We start from the raw sequence: 16,750 nt of genomic DNA on the forward strand, positions 1-16,750 counted from the left end.
CTCCACATCAGTGTCACCTTCACGCTGCCTTTGTCTCCTTGTCCTCACTGCCTCCAGGGTTCTGCTCTAACGAGCTCCAAGGGAGGCTGTGTCAGTGCTGGCCCTCAGGGGGACACTGCAGGAAACTTGCCTCTGACTTGGACTTCTGGAGAGCTGTCTTCAATTGTCTCTGAGTGCCTGAGGTTTGTGGGCTCATCAGCAAAGCCCCCAGAGGGGTGATTGCAGTGCCTTGGGCTGATGCTGTGCTGCTGAGCTGGGCCAGGCTCGTGGGACAAAGAAAACACATTTCAGAAAGTGCCATGAAGCAGAGAGACAGCTGTGGCCAGGAGCAGCTCCTCTGCACAGCACAGCAGGGCTGGGGGCTCTGACTGCAGCTGGCACACAGAGAGGAGAGAAGGAGAGAGGGCTTGGAGGCACTGAGGAGCGCAACAACAGAGGGCAGCGTGTGGCAGGACACATCTGCAGGCTCTTGACACCGTGAGGCTCTCGCAGCAGGGCCATGCAGGTGGGGTTGCCAGAGGGGTCTTCTACAGCTGGCACATCTGACAGCTGGTAGCATGTGGCAGGGTGGGTCTCTCTGTTTCTCCAGAAATGAGTAGAAAATATTTTAGAGAATGGCATTTATGATTGGATTTTTCAAAAGGAAGACCAAGGCAGGGGCTACCTGAAAGGCAAGACATTTTCCGTAGCCTGTGCTTGCAGATACCTGCGGTAGAGTGGAGGCTGGTTTCATGGTAATAGGTGGTCAGGTTTGTACTGCAGACTGAGACTGCTAGAGCATTGTAGTGAGGGATTAATATTTCATCATTTAACTTCATGATGTCCCTTCCCACACCTCAGCCCACAGACTACACCAACATCATCATTGTGGTCCTCTCAGGTTTTATCCTAGCTTCTCTTTAGGAGCTGCAAACCCTCCAATGCCCAGTGCCCTGTCTTTGGGAGGCCTCAGCCAATTTGAGAAGAGTACAGATTGCCTACACTGAGCATGAGCTGCCTCGTCTGCAGGCAGAGCTGCAGCACAGGAGGGTCTGCTGAGTGTCCGTCTGTCCCTCCCTGGCCTTGCCTCCCCTGGCAGCAGCACGCTGGCATTCCTCCTGGCTTCTCCAGCTGGCCGTGCTGCTGCTGGTCTTGTTCCCAGGCTGTCTGGGGATGGGGGTTTCACATGCCCATGGGGTGAGCCCTCAGTGTGCTTGGGGGAAGGGGAGTACGGGGAGAAGGTGAGGCGTCAGGAGATGGGCACTTTGAGCCTGGATGTCTCTGCTCTCAGCAGTGTTCAGGTTCTTCTCAGGTCAACCTCTGAGTAGAACTTTCCTGCAGCTCTCACAGGGCAGCTGAAACCAGCACTGATGGACAGATTGTCTGTCCTCACTAAAGGACACTTCGCGCTATAGGGACTGCCTCTTTTTCTCTTAGGATGCGCAAAGTTTCCCATCAAGTGCAGGAGAAATGCTCAGGGTTTCTGTTTCAGAAAAACTCAGCAGGTGTGGTAGATTAGCAACCACAAAAAATCTGACCATATACAATAAAAATTAAAGAAATCTGTATATATATATATGCTCTGAAGTTGGTTAACCCGGGAGCAACACTGGGGCAAGGTTCTTTGATATCAGCAGTGAAGTGAGTCTGAGATTACACCATGTTCTGCCTTTCCTCTGGCTATTGGGCATAACTGACTCTTCCATTGCCCACAAAGGAGTCCCCTGCTCCCAGGGATACCCTCAGGCAGCATCAGGAAGAACTCATGAAAGGGACCTGCCAAATGTCTTACTGGAAGTGGACAACTTTTCTGGTGATATTAGATGAGAAATGGGATTAATTTTTCTCTGATAAATCTGTTGTATGTTATTACTGTTCTTCCTCTTCTATGTGCAGGAACACATCCCAAAAAAACAGATGTCCAACAGAAGCACCATCACTGAGTTCCTCCTGTTGCCATTCGCAGACACACGTGAGCTGCAGCTCCTGCACTTCGTGCTCTTCCTGGGCATCTACCTGGCTGCCCTCCTGGGCAATGGCCTCATCCTCAGTGCCGTAGCCTGCCACCACCGCCTCCACACCCCCATGTACTTCTTCCTCCTCAACCTCGCCCTCCTGGACCTGGGCTGCATCTCCACAACTCTGCCCAAAGCCATGGCCAATGCCCTCTGGAACAACAGGGCCATCCCCTATCAAGGGTGTGCTGCTCAGGTCTTCTTTTTTGTCTTATTGTTTGGAGCAGAATATTACGTTCTCACAGTCATGTCGTACGACCGCTACGTTGCCATCTGCAAGCCCCTGCACTACGGGAACCTCCTGGGCAGCAGAGCTTGTGCCCAGATGGCAGCAGCTGCCTGGGGCAGTGGCTTTCTCAATGCTGTCCTGCACACGGCCACTACATTTTCCCTTCCCCTCTGCCAAGGCAATGTTGTGGACCAGTTCTTCTGTGAAATCCCCCAGATCCTCAAGCTCTCCTGCTCAGAGTCCTGGCTGAGGGAGATTGTGCTTCTTGTAGTTACTCTCTGTTTAGCCTTTACATGTTTTGTTTTCATTTCATTTTCTTATGTGCAAATCTTGAGGACAGTGCTGAGAATGCCCTTTCATCAGAGTCGTCATAAAGCCTTTTCCATGTGCCTCCCTCACCTGGCCGTGGTCTCCCTGTTTGTCTGCAGTGTCCTGTTTGCCTACCTGAAGCCTCCCTCCATCTCCTCCACATCCCAGGACCTGATGGTGACAGTTCTGTACTCGGTGGTGCCTCCAGCCGTGAACCCTCTCATTTACAGCATAAGGAACCAGGAGCTCAAGGAAGCCTTGAGGAAACTCTTTGGACACATGCTTCTTTGGCATCAATAATGTGTCTATAAAAATAACAGGAAAGAGAGGTTATCTGAAAAAAACTCTTCCTACAATAGCTTGTAATTGTTCTATTTTTTTAATTATTTCTTAAACTTGTAATTTTGACTGAATTCTACTTGTGTAATCCTACCTATTAATTAAGTTATTATCTGTCACCCAATCATCTAATATACCTACAGTACCAGGCTCTCTGTTTGGATAAAAACAATAAAGAAACTATGAATTTTGGTGGTGTCAGCTGCTCCCTCTTTGCATCTGCTATGGAGTTGGGGGAGCAGCCCCAGCACGCAGGAGGGGCTCAGGGCCAAGAGCCCAGCTGACACATGCAGAAGCAGCCCCGGTGGCCCTCGGGGCTGCCCCTCACTGCCTGCTGGGCTCTGCCTCTCTGCTGCCTTTGGGTCGGGGCTGCTGCTTCCCTGGAGCCATGGCCATGGCCAGCAGCAGGACGTGGCCTTTTCACTGCTGCTCTCTTTTTGCTTCCACATTGTGCTTCTTTTCTTTCTGGGTAAGCCCTGATATCTCATGTACCTTGGTGACAGTCCTGTTGTCTCTGCAGTGGCATCCCTGTGTCTGCAGGCAGCAGCAGGCACTGTGCAGCCCTGGGTCACAGCTGCCTCCCTGATAGCACCACAGTAACAAGAGGGTCTTGCTCAGGGCAAACCTAGAAGCCTGGACACCTCTTCCAAATGTGCTATCAGGAACACAGCCAAGGGGTTGCTCCCTGCTCTTCTGTTTTCTGGGGTTCTTCATGGAGTAAAGGACACAGGATGAAAGTGTCAGGGTGGTCTGTGAGCGACCAAGCGCAGGACTAAGCACTCCCGTTGGGGCAGCACTTGCCTAAGGAGATGACAACTGGTCTTGGACTCATCTCCATGAGACTGCACCCTGCAGTAGGGTTGATGGCCAATGCCAACCTTTGAGAGGAATCTGGAGCTTCCAGGAGACGTCAAGGGATCTCCAGGGACAGGGTGCTCAGTGGGTAGTGATTAGAACCTCATAAAATGACTGTGCAAGGTCGTTTCAGGTAACAAACAAGGTGAATCTGAGGAGTGCATGGGCAGCTCAGACTGCTCAGACTGGGTCAGCTGTCACAGCAGGTTCTCCTCCCAGCCTCTTGCCCACCTGCAGCTAACTAACTCCCAGGGTAGAGTGAGAAGCAGAGAAGGCCTTGATGCTGTGCCAGCACTGCTCAGGAACAGCGACTACAGCCATGGGTGACCAACACTGCTCTGGTCACATATCAAAAACACAGCACCACACGGCCTGATCTGCAGAGAGAAATGCCGTCCCAGCCAGTCTTTGTCCCCACAATGGATGAGAAGCTCTGCAAGGAGCCAGGAAAGTGGTAATAAGCAGTAGGACAATAGAGGAAGCCCAAAGGCCCTTCTGAAGGGTCACTGAGAGCCACCTGAGAGGCAGTGCTGGGCAGTGGGGAGGGCCAGGAGAAAGACTTGTGAGAAGGCTGTGAGAAACAAGGACACTCAGGGCTTTAGCAGATCCTTAAAGTCCTGCCTGAGTCCCCAAATGGAAAGCAGGGTATGTCTGTGGGTGGAGAAGTAGCCAAATCTTGGGACCGGGACAGGGCTGAAGGTCCCTGCGTGAAGCTGGACTGATGGACAAGTGTCCACCTTGCATGTGTGCCTCAGCCTGGGAGCAGGGGCCTGCCCACGGTGCGGGATGTCTGGGCTGTGCTCAGCCATGCCCCAGGAGATGACCTTGCTCTCTTCCTCCCCACCACTCCCCACATGGGACAGGCCCTCAGGAAACACCCCTGAGCCTGGAGATGCACCAACCTGCTGCGCTGAGGTGCCACTACGGCAGGGGAAGAAGGGAGGCTTGGAGAGACATGTGGAGCCTGCAAGCAAGGGTGGTTTGGCCTGCGGAAGTGAGTGCCTGGGTAAAGTTACCCTGGAGCCATAGGAGCCATTCTGGAAAGGAAACTTGTAGGGAGGAACAGCACTTTTGTGGCACTGCAGAGCTGCTGGGCACATTGTGCAGGCTGTTCTGATGGACATTTTTGTCCTTTTCCATCATGTATTAAGTGCCACTTTTCTTGGGAATAGAGTAGCCAAAATAGCAGTGACAGATATTCTAAGATCATGCAAGGCATCATAAACATGCCCCTAAAAAGATAAGTTATATGGGGAAATCAGGAGAAGACAGCCCAGGAGAAATGTGAGACTGAGAGGAGGGAATAGGGGCTTGGCCAGCTGAAATTAAGGATTTTGTAGAGGTAAGAGGGTTCAGGTTCTGCTGATGCTGCCGTAACTGTGACTTAAAATAGTCATATGAGGCTATTCCCTGGCTTCAACCTGTAAACTAAATTCCTAAACCCAAATGCTACTCAGCACCTTGACAGGAATCCACTACTCCAATGACTGACCTCAAAGTATCCCTAGAAGACAAAACTCAGCCCATAGCCACTTCCCCTAGCTCTTACTCTCTTAATCACTCTGATCTCTGCCCTTAATAGTAGCATTAGAATGGTCTATTTAACACTAGAAAACTGCTTAAGGGACCTAAACAAAACCCTAACTCCAAATTAATGTGAGGGGCCATGGATCTGATCAGCTTGTGGGCCACAAGGAGGAGATGGGAGGGTATGCTTTCAGGAGCTCTGCTCTGCCTCAGGATCTCCTGCCCCAGCAGGAGCAATGTGACTGTGGCAGGGACTCTGAGGTCACTTCTGTCTCTGCACTTGATAGGACAGCAGCAGGAACCTGTCACGGAAAGGGACTGGGAGGTCACTTCTGCTTGAAGTAGGTGGCAGGTCAGCCTTGACTTCTCCCTGGGAGCTGCACTTTTGGGCTGACATCTGGCAGTGGCCCTGCTAGGCCAGCACAAGGCACCTGCTTGGCATGCTGACTGGGGGATCCCCTCTGCCTCCAGACCCAGGAGGACCCAGGCAGAAAGAAGGCCCCCAGATGGGTTGTCCTGTCCCTTCTGCTTGAGTCCATGACTGGGCAGAAGCAGGTACAAGGCTTGGCTGTGTCTCCACAAGAAGCTGCAAGGCCAGCAGCAGGCCCATGGCTTGGAAGGTGCTGGTTAGTATCTATGATCAGACCCTAGCTTTGTTTTTCAAGGAACAGCTGGTGAGGGTTGATGAGATGTTGGTGAAATGATGGAAATGCTGGGATGAGAGCAAGGTGGTGAACAGAGATAGGGGGTCTGCAGACTTCCAGGAAATGAGACAAAGTGTTTGACAGCATAGGAAAGCATGCAAAGGAAAAGACACAGGTAGCTGTTAAAAAGGGAAGGCCCCAACAGTCCTGACACTTTGCCTAGAGCTTATGAGAAAATGAGATGTAGTCATTGAAATGCAGCCTCTTTGCTTCCTTGTAACCCTGTGCAGAGACAGGATGGTGTCATACAAGTTTTCCTCTCGTGGCATCACACTGCCCTCCGCATTCCTCAGACCCCCAAGAAAAGTCCTGAGCCAGACAAGGGGGTGCAGGATCCCTCCTCACAGTGGCTGGGGTCAGGCTTTAGACCTTTTGCTTCACCAAAACCAACCAAGACTTTTCTCAGCACAGTGCTTTGCCTGTCTGCAATCATGGCCTCCAATTATCTGCCCTAAGCAGTCCCTGGGGAAGGTTTGTTAGTAACAGCCCTCAGTGGGGCCCATTGTCCAAGTCACTTCAGCTTTTCCTTTTGAGTTTGCTTTTTCGCACAGTTGCATCATTCTCCACTCAGTACCCAAGTTTCATTGACTCAGCACCAAAATACACCATGGAACTCATTAAAAAACAGAAACTCCTAAGGAGCCATTTTTCTCCCACCATTTTCTTCAAGTATTCAAGACTTGTTCAGCTAATTGGAGAGCTTTCATGTTGTAGTTAAGGGGGGAGATTTCAAAGAGCATCTAATAAAAATCTTTCTTCATTTTAAAGGCTGAATTTTGTTGTGTTTCAGTTTAGAGCATCATTCTCCTATAGGTATTGGTCTAGGTTTTGACCTTTGAAGCCCTGCTTAGGTGGGAAGAGCAGGGTTTTTCTTATTTCAAAACAAACAACAGGAAATCATACTGAAATTTAAAAAAATAAATAAATAAATAAGAAGTTCAAGTTCCTTATTTTGTTGCCTCCAGTGATGTTTACCTTCCCAAAAGGATGACTGTACATGATGTATTTTACAGTGATTAATAGGAAATTTTAAGTAATTGTGTTAATATTAATCCATATCATACAAATTCAATGATAAACGAGGAGGGTCTTACTAAGGAAACCATTAGACAGACTGCTGAGAGATGGGCGACCTCGAACTCACTGAAACTCCAAGCAGCAACTGGGTCACTGAGAGTGGTCTGAATGATTAAAGGGTAAGAGGAGGGCAAACCAGGAGAATGATGGGAAGTGCATAGGTCCAGACAGGCAGCTGGAAAGGGGACATTCAGCAGGGTCTATGTAATCAAGATGAGTTTTGTGCCTGGAAGATGAGGGAGGGAGCACACCATGATAGAAAAGCGATGACAATGCAACTACAGCTGAACACCAGTATTTCTTCTCCTGGGATGAATATGCATCCGGAAAAATCACATTTCTTCATGATAGAAATTACACTTCACATGAGACATTTTACGGAAGGGATTGAATCTTTTGAGCTGATGAGTTGTTGCTTTATCATTCAAGTACTGAAAAAAATACTGGGTATTCTGGCAGAGCTTTGCTGTCTGACCATAAGCAACCAGGGAAAACCTCCAGTGGCCCTGTTGTGTTTGAGGCACTTCCCCGGACCAGCAGATGTCAGAAAAGACCTGCAGGACGTAGTTAAGGGAAAAGATTTCACAAAGCACAGAATAAAAATATTTTCTTGATTCAAAGGCTGAATGTTGTTGCATTTCCATTTGGAGCATCATTCTCCTACTGCTATTCATCCAGGGTGACTTCTTTGGAGAACTCCATCAGGAGGAAAAGCAGAGTCTGGAGGTCTGACACCTCCACTTCCAGCAGTGGTCTTTGTCCGTGTAACTGCAGCCCAGCCCAGCACATGAAACCCTTTCTAAGACAAGTCAGGGGTTCCTTGGGAAACAATTAAAGTAATAAATAAAATAAAATAAAATAAAATAAAATAAAATAAAATAAAATAAAATAAAATAAAACCAAAAATAACATAAAATAAAATAAAATAAAATAAAATAAAATAAAATAAAATAAAATAAAATAAAATAAAATAAAATAAAATAAAATAAAATAAAATAAAATAAAATAAAATAAAATAAATAATATTTGAAATGACCATTGGGATCTGAGAAATTGTAAATGAATCTTAGTAGACAACTGGACATCCATAGTCTCTATTGGGTCTTCCATGGAATACTCAGGAAGAAAATTAAAGGAAATATATGTTCATTGGCTGTAGCTGTACCCATGAGATTGGCCGCTTTTGGGAAATTGCTCCTTCCAGACATGGAAACCTAAATTGAGTAAAGTGAAAAGAGCTGCCCAGTCAATAGAGTAGGGCAAAGTCCTACTTCCTGTGCTATAGATGCAGAAGGTAAAAAGAATTGCATTGTGCCTGACACTACTCTGGGACGTGTCACCCAGGTCAGGCAACTTTACCTTAGTGCTGACAAGGCCATCACTAAAGCACGCTCCCAAGCTCTACATCTACACCTTGGCTCTCCAGTCGATGACCCAGCTCATGGATGGCAATCAGGGACTCTCGGTTAGCGTGACGCTGCCTCAGGTGCGCCACCATGGTAGCCATTGGCACCTGCTGTTCTTCAGCCCTCAGCAAACCCCCAACAGAAGGATTCTGTGGAAGGCCAAACAAGGTAGACAACTGTTTCATGTCCTTTGTCTCCAAGGCAGCTCTGCCAAAGCCCCACCGGTGGTGCCCTCTTGAAACTTTGAAGTTCCCTCTCCTGATGCAGTCTAAGCCGAGGATGTTCATAGCCTCTGGGCCAGTCCCAATGGGGTGCTTGTGCCATTTCTTCCCAGTTAGACTCCCTTCAGCCTCCAGTACAGTTTTCTCTTGGGATGTCCCTGTCACTCCAGAAATACAGGTGGGTTCTACCTCTTTCTAGCTTGATGGCATTAGGGTACGCTCTGCACCGGTGTCCAGTAGAGCCCAATACATTTGTGGATCTGATGTGCCAGGCCATTAAATATACACAGTCCAGTAAACCTGATTGTCCCTTTTCTTCCTGCCTCCCCCTGGCTGGAAGCAGGACCCCTCCACTCCTGCTTGTCATATTTATAACTGTGTCTGGTAGACGGCCCAGTGGAAACACATCCCACCATGGCAGGGGAGAGGGTGTTGACAGTGAATGAAGGAATTTCGGTGAAGGAATTGGGGCCCAGCAGAGACAAGGAGTCAAGGCAGTGGGCTGGGGGAGGCCAGCAGAAGCAGCCCAAGGGGTGGTGCTGCTGGTGAGGACACGTTTGTGGCAGCAGCCTGAGTGGGCAGCAGCTGTGCGCAGGCGAGGGGAGGCCAGGAAGCGCATGCCAAGAGCGCTCCTGCCAGCAGAGCCAAGGCCGAGGCCGAGGCCAAGGGCAGAGGCAGGCCCAGGGCAGGGGGCTGCAAGGGCCATGCTGAGCTCCCTGCCCCTGCAGCAGCCGCCCTGGCCCTCGGCCTCCTCTCCCCTGCCCCTGCAGCTCTGGGCTCCCTTGGCGCAGCCCTGGCTCAGCAACACCAAGCCCTGCTGGGAGCCCTTCCCTGCATACTGCCACCTCTCCCTGACACTGCTGTTGCCCTCTGCCGGGCACTGCCCAGCCCAGCTCAGCCCCTGCCCACCTCTCCCCACCTCCCTGCCCTCTCCCCAGCCCAGCCCAGCAGCCCAGGCTGTGCTGGCCCCAGGGCAGTGCCCAGTGCAGGCTGCTGCAGAGCTCTGGGCATGGCCACCACAGCCCCAGCCCATCGTAAGGCACCATAGCTGCAGGCACAAAGGCGTCTCTGGGCCTCCCCAGCAGCCCCCGCACTCAGGAGATGGAGGTCCGTGAAGCTGCAGGAGCCCTGCTCTCTACCTGGGAGATCCCCAGCACACAGTGCCTGTGCCCCGCAGGGCCAACCCCACTCCCCAGGCCAGCACAAGAGGCCTGGCCCAGCCACAGAGCAGCTCCACATTCCTCTCCAGCATGCCATTTGCCATCAGACCCAACAGCAGTGGACACTCCCAGGCATGACATAGGCCAATTATTGTTTGCTGAGACATGGCCAGCCAAGAAGGGAGCTCCCAGTGCAGCACTAAACTAACACTCTGAAATTCTGATCCATGATGAAGCCCCGAAAAGCAAGAGACCCATTCATGCAGTAGTTCCTTGGGTATATTCCTTCTACCAACTTTGGAAGAGCTGTGCAAAGAAAGAGATGCCCCTTTACAGACAATAAGACTGTCAGCAAGATGCATGAGATCTCAGTGGGAGAACACAAGGGAACAATATGGAAGCCAAAAGACAGCAGCAGTGAAAAGGCCACGTCATGCTGCAGGCCATGGCCATGGCTCCAGGGAAGCAGCAGCCCCGACCCGAAGGCAGCAGAGAGGCAGAGCCCAGCGGGCAGTGAGGGGAAGCTCCAAGGGCCACTGGGGCTGCTCCTGCATGTGGCAGCTGGGCTCTTGATCCTGAGCCCCTCCTGCGTTCTGGGGCTGCTCCCCCAGCTCCAGAGGAGATGGGAAGAGATGTCAGCTCAGACCAGAGAGGTTCTCATGCAATTTTTATTGTCTATATCTACTGAGGAAGCCTAGTTCTATAGGTAAATTAGATTAACTGATCAAAGTAATTAAAATAATAAACAGGCAGGCTGCTAAGATTAATATTTAACTCAAAATGTTATCAGGTATTTGCTAAACTAGTTCTAAAGTATATTAGAAATGAAAGATTATCTTAACTCTTTTTGGATATGCTAGAAGAATGGATAAATTGATGAGAAGTTTAGTGATGCTTTAACAAATGTTTAAAATGTTTGTTTATAACATCCTTCAATTCCTGGTTCCTCATGCTGTAGATGAGGGGGTTCACTGCTGAAGGCACCACTGAGTATAAAAATGACACCACCAGGTCCAGGGATGGGAATGAGTCTGAAGGGTGCCTCAGGGAGGCAGACGTACCAGTGCTGACAAAGAGGGAGACCACAGCCAGGTGCGGGAGGCACGTGGAAAAGGCTTTGTGCCGGCCCTGCTCAGAGGGCATCCTCAGCACTGCCCTGAAGATCTCCACATAGGACAGCACAATGAAAACAAAACAACCAAGGACTAAAGAAACACTAAACACAAGTGCCCCAACTTCCCTGAGGTAGGCATGTGAGCAGGAGAGCTTGAGGATCTGGGGGATTTCACAGAAGAACTGGTCCACAGCATTGCCATGGCAGAGGGGCAGGGAAAATGTGTTGGCCGTGTGCAGGACAGCAGTGAGAAAGCCACTGCCCCAGGCAGCTGCTGCCATCTGGGCACAAGCTCTGCTGCCCACGAGGCTCTCGTAGTGCAGGGCCTTGCAGATGGCAACGTAGCGGTCATAGGCCATGATGGTGAGAAGATAAAATTCTGATGCAATCAAGAAGACAAACAAAAAGACCTGTGCAGCACATCCTTGATAGGAGATGGCCCTGGTGTCCCAGAGGGCATTGGCCATGGCTTTGGGCAGAGTGGTGGAGATGCAGCCCAGGTCCAGGAGGGCGAGGTTGAGGAGGAAGAAGTACATGGGGGTGTGGAGGCGGTGGTCGCAGGCTACGGCACTGAGGATGAGGCCGTTACCCAGGAGGGCAGCCAGGTAGATGCCCAGGAAGAGCGCGAAGTGCAGGAGCTGCAGCTCGTGCGTGTCTGCGAATGCCAGCAGCAGGAACTCACTCACTGAGCTGATGTTGGGCATTTGGTGGTTCTGGCCATGGGGTTCTGCCAAGGATGAAAAAAGCTTTAATAAATAAGAAGACATACCTGAGATAAAGTTCTTACATTTCTTACATAACTGCCCTGAAAACCCTTTCAGTCAGGCATTTACCAGCTCCCTTTCATATGCTCTTCTTGATGCTGCCTGAGGGTGTCCCTGGGAGCAAGGGACCCTGCTCTGGGCAAGGAGTCAGTCCTGCCCCACAGCCAGAGGTAAAGAGGAAGATGGGGTATTCTCAGATTCAATCAGCTGATTATAAAGAGCTTTTCAATTTTGTTGCTCCCAACTCACCCATCTGCAGAGCAGGGCTGCGGGGATTTATTTTTGTATTTTCTGTTTAACTGCCTACCCGACCCTGTTTTCTAAGGCATAAATCCTGGGCATTTCAAATGAAAACTTGTGGAGCCTCAGATGAAAGAGTCCCTTCAGAGTTTCATTTAGAGACAATTTTGAGCCATGCTTAGGCTCATTTGGCCTGTGCTGGCATTTATTGAGCTACAGAAGTATTGCACTCGGAGGTTCATAGAGACATGGTGTCATAGATTATCCCAGGTTGGAAGGGGCCCACAAGGATATTCAAATCCCACCCCTGAATCTATACATGAAAACCCCAAAACTTGCCTATATCTGAGGGGTTTGCCCAAATATTTCTTGAATTCGGACAGCCTCAGTGCTGTCACCACTTCTATGTGGTACCTGTTCCAGTGCCTAAGGAACATAGACACTGCTGCCTGCCCATGTCCTGGCTGGGAACTTGTTTCTCTCTCCCCAAATCTCTTCCCTGTCCAAGGCCAACAGACCCCATCCCACAAGCTGTGTGCTCAGACTCACTCAGATTCAATGCCACCGCAAGTATCTGAAAGCACAGAAACTAAAAAAGCCTTCCTCTTCAGATAATCCAAGCCTCAGTCTTCCTCTGGAAAAAATCCTTTTATAAATGCCATTCCCTACAGCATCTTCTAGTCCACATTAAATGTAGAATAACACAGAGCCTCACGGTGTCAAGAGCCTGCAGATGTGTCCTGCCACACGCTGCCCTCTGTTGTTGCGCTCCTCAGTGCCTCCAAGTCCTCTCTCCTTCTCTCCTCTCTGTGTGCCAGCTGTGGTCAGAATCCCCAGCCCTGCTGCGCTGTGCAGAGGAGCTGCTCCTGGGCACAGCTGTCTCTCTGCACCACGGCCCTCTTGCCAGGAGCTCTGCTTGGGCCCAGGAGCCCGGCCCAGCTCAGCAGCACAGCACCCGACCATGGCATTGCTTGCTCTGTGCCCTTGGGCTCCCTCGAGATGTCCCCAAGGCCTCAGAGCTGACAACTCCCGAACGCAGCAGGGTCTCTGCTGGGGTGTGCTGATTGTGGCAGACCAAAGTCATCACCGAATGCTCTTCTCTGAAGAAAGGGAAGACACATTTTAGAAGTGTGATTTGTGCTATTAGAGTGTGTTTGTCAAACATGAGAACCAATGATTCCTTAACCCCTATTTTGTTCCTGTTGTATTGCAGGATACCTCGGCCATGACAGGCAGGGATAATTTCACCTCTCTGAAATTCCTTCACTGTTCCGTTTAGGAACTGGGGAAGAAACTGCTTGGAAATTTTTATCCCAACAAGACAGAGGGGACCAGAGTGCTCTAAAAGGGTTTCCATGAGGGAAGGGGAATGGTGCAATAAGCCATCATTAGCTGAGTTTCCACTACTGTGAATACGGAAGTTCCTCAACCCTTACAAACATCTCTCCCTCCTCTCTTACATGACCAGCACAGTGACTGGGATGTGGAACACCCTCATCACTGTGCTGGTGCTGGCCACCAAACACCTGCAGATGCCCGCGGCCTTCTTCCTGAGGGAGATTTCTCCTCCTTGCACACCTTGTACAGCTCCAGCACCCTCCGCCAGATGCTGGCTAGCTTCCTGGCTGGGGACAGCACCCCCTTTGCTCACAGAGGTGGCAGCACTCTCAGCTGCACCTTCTGCATGACTGCAGTGCTTCCTGCTGGGGGCCATGTCCTACGGTCAGCCCTGGGCTGTATGCCACCCCTCTTCTCTGCAAGGCTCAAGAATTGGAAGGCCTGACTCCAGAAGGCAGCTGTACCTGAAACGGGTGAATTTCTCTCATGTACAGGAATTCTTTCTCCTCCTCCCAGCTACAGTTCTGTGGCCCCAGTGTCATAGACACCTTCTGTGGTTTTGTTCCATTGCTGGAGCTGTCCTGAAGTGCCACGGTGATTCTCATGGTCTTTGATTTCATAATCTACATTTTGGATCCAATCTTCCTCTTCCCTCCCATGCAGTTTTCATGTGTGTTTGTGTCCTGTGTTGGCAGGCCCAAGGTCTTATGCACCTGCTCTATAGTCCTCATGAGTGTCACTGTTTTCTGTGACACCACCCTCACTGTCTGTGTGAAGCCCATAAAGGCTGTGCTCAGAGGTTTTAACCAAGCCCTTTCCCAAACCTTCATCATCCCCCTGCTCAGTCCTCAGGTTGCTTAGCAGTTGAGTGGGAAGAGTGAGAGACATGATGGTGGAACTGCTCCAGACGTTGTCATAAGATCTATCTGAGAGGCCTTGGATAGGACAGGTTGATCAAAGAGGTTCCTCGGGACGTGGAAAAGGCAGATGTCAAACACATCTTGTACTTGAAGGTCAAGCAGAATGATGATTAAGCCTAATCATGAATTAGAATGCCAGCGTTAGCCTTAGTCCTCACCCAAGAACTAAACAAAACTCTGACCCACAAACCTTGCCCTCATCCTACACCTTGAGCAGGCATCCTGAGCAGAACACAAATCCCTCCCTCAAAGCCCTTCCTTTACATTAGCTGTAGAAGTTGACCTCTAATCCCTAAATGTTAAATTGACCACCTAACCCTCCACCACACACACAGCACATCTCATCTTCAAACCCACTCCTATCCCTAACTTCAGCTGTTTGTCCCCTTGGGGCAGGGCAGGGACTGTGATGTCCTTGAGCAAAGAGTCACTCTCCATCTTTTTTATAAGCCACCTTTAAGTACTGAAAAGCTTCAGTGAGGTCACCCTGGAACCTTTTCTTCTTCAGGCTGAACAGCCCCAGCTCTCTCAGCCTTTCTTCATAGGAGAGGTGTTCCAGACCCTTGATCATCTTCGTGGCCCTCCTCTAGACCCATTCTAATAGACCCACACCCTTCTTGTGCTGGAGGCCCCAGTCCTGGATGCAGGACTCCAAGATGAGCCTCACAAGGGTAGAGTAGAAGGGGTGAATCACCTGCCTCCACCTGCTGGCCATTCCTCTCTTGATGCAGCCCAGAATGCAGTTGGCCTTCTGGGCTACAAGCACACACTGCTGGCTCATGTCGAGCTTTTTGTCCAGCAGAACTCCCAAGTACCTCCCAGCAGGGCTCCTCTCAATGAGTTCTTCTCCCCGCCTATCCTCATGTCTGCGATTTCCCGAGCCCAGGTGCAGCATCTTGCACTTGGACTTGTTGAACCTCCTTAGATTCACAGGGACCCAAATTTCAATCTTGTACAGCACTCTTTGGTTGGCACCCCTTCCTCTGTTGCATCAACTACACCACTCAGCTTGGTGTCATCTGCACACTTGCTGAGGGTGCACTCAATCCCACTATGTCATTAATAAAGATATTAAACTGTACCAGTCCCAAGACAGACCCATGAGGTACAACACTCATCAGCTGCCTCCACTTGGACATAGAGCCATTGAGCACCACTCTCTGGGTGTGACCTTTAGGCCAACTCTTTATCCACTGAATGGTGCAGCCATCAAATGCATCTCTCTCTAATTTGGAGACCAGGATGTCATGTGGGACCATGGCAATGGTCTTACAGAAGTCCAAGTAGATGGTATCGGTCGGTCTTCCCTTGTTGTCTGATGTGGTCACTCCATTGCAGAAAGCCACCAGATTGGTCAGGCACCATTTATCCTTTGGTGAAGCCATGCTGGGTGTCTAAGATGACCTCTTTGTCTTGCATGTGCCTTGACGTCGATTCCAGGAGGATCTTTTCCACGATCTTTTGAGGCACAGAGCTGAGGCTCACCATTCGGTAGTTCCATGGGTTCTCATTTCTACCCTTTTTAAAAATGGGAGTGATGTTTTCCTTTTTCCAGTCATCAGGGATTTCACCCGACTGACAGGAATCTTCAAATATGATGGAGAGAGACTTGGCAACTACATCAGCCAGTTCCCTCAGGACCCTGGGATGCAAGTCATCAGTCCTCATAGACTTGTACTTGTTGAGTTTCATCAGGTGTTCTCAAACCTGCACTTCACTTAGAGTGGGTGAGACTTTGCACCCCCAGCCTCCATCTATGGGTTCAGAGATTGAAAGACTTGGGAAGCCTGACTGGCAGAGAAGACTGAGGCAAAGATATTGTTGAGTCCCTCTGCCTTCTCCATGTCTGTCATTACCAGTTCACCCTTCTCATCCATCAGAAGGGGGTACACTCTCCTTGGCCTTTATTTTATGAGCCATGTATCTATAGAATCTCTTCCTATTATTCCTTGCATCACTTGCCAAGCTGAGTTCCATCTGTGCCTTGGCTTTCCTTATCCCATCCCTGCACATCCAAAACTGAAACACATGAGAGGGCCTGGGAAAAGTAACCCTGGATCCACAGAAGCCATTTGGGAAACAAACCTTGAAGGTAGGAAGTGTGATTTTGCGTAGGTGCAGAGCTGAGGGGCACATTGTGCAGCATGCGCCTACAGACCTTTGTGTCCTTTTCCCTCCTGACTACAATGCCACTTCCTTCTCAGGAATGGAGCAGCCAACAGAGGTGAGACAGATACACTGAGATGGTAAATGTCATCAGAAAGCTGATCCCAGTAAGATATGGGAAGGTCAGGAGCAGCCTGAACAATAGAGATGTGAGATTTTGGGGTGGCAAGAGGAGCATGACAGCAGAAATTAATGAATTCATAGAGGTAAGAGCATTCATGAAATGCTGGTAGAGCAGTAAAACTGACTTAAAACAGTCACATATGGCCCTTACCTTACTTGAGCCAGTAATTTTAATGCTAAATAAACCTAAATGCTACTACAACAAACTGAAAGGAATCAATTTTCTCTCTTGATAACCATAATCCCTTCACTTATCAAATACAT

General features: G+C 49.8%; 2 protein-coding genes across 2 annotated transcripts in view; both read right to left on the reverse strand.

Moving 5' to 3' along the window:
* LOC311427925 (olfactory receptor 14C36-like) overlaps positions 1–16,750 on the reverse strand; it is a gene marked incomplete at both ends in the record, with an annotated part of 221,329 nt that overhangs the window by 116,262 nt on the left and 88,317 nt on the right. The window lies entirely within an intron of this gene.
* On the reverse strand, positions 10,707–11,639 carry LOC311427996 (olfactory receptor 14C36-like; the record flags this gene model as incomplete). Its single annotated transcript, XM_084539567.1, has 1 exon — positions 10,707–11,639. One exon carries the CDS (start codon positions 11,637–11,639, stop codon positions 10,707–10,709), a length of 933 nt encoding a protein of 310 aa, XP_084395693.1.

Source organism: Aythya ferina (genome assembly GCF_964211825.1).
Source record: "Aythya ferina genome assembly, contig: HAP1_SCAFFOLD_29, whole genome shotgun sequence".
NCBI classification, from domain to species: Eukaryota; Metazoa; Chordata; class Aves; order Anseriformes; family Anatidae; genus Aythya; species Aythya ferina.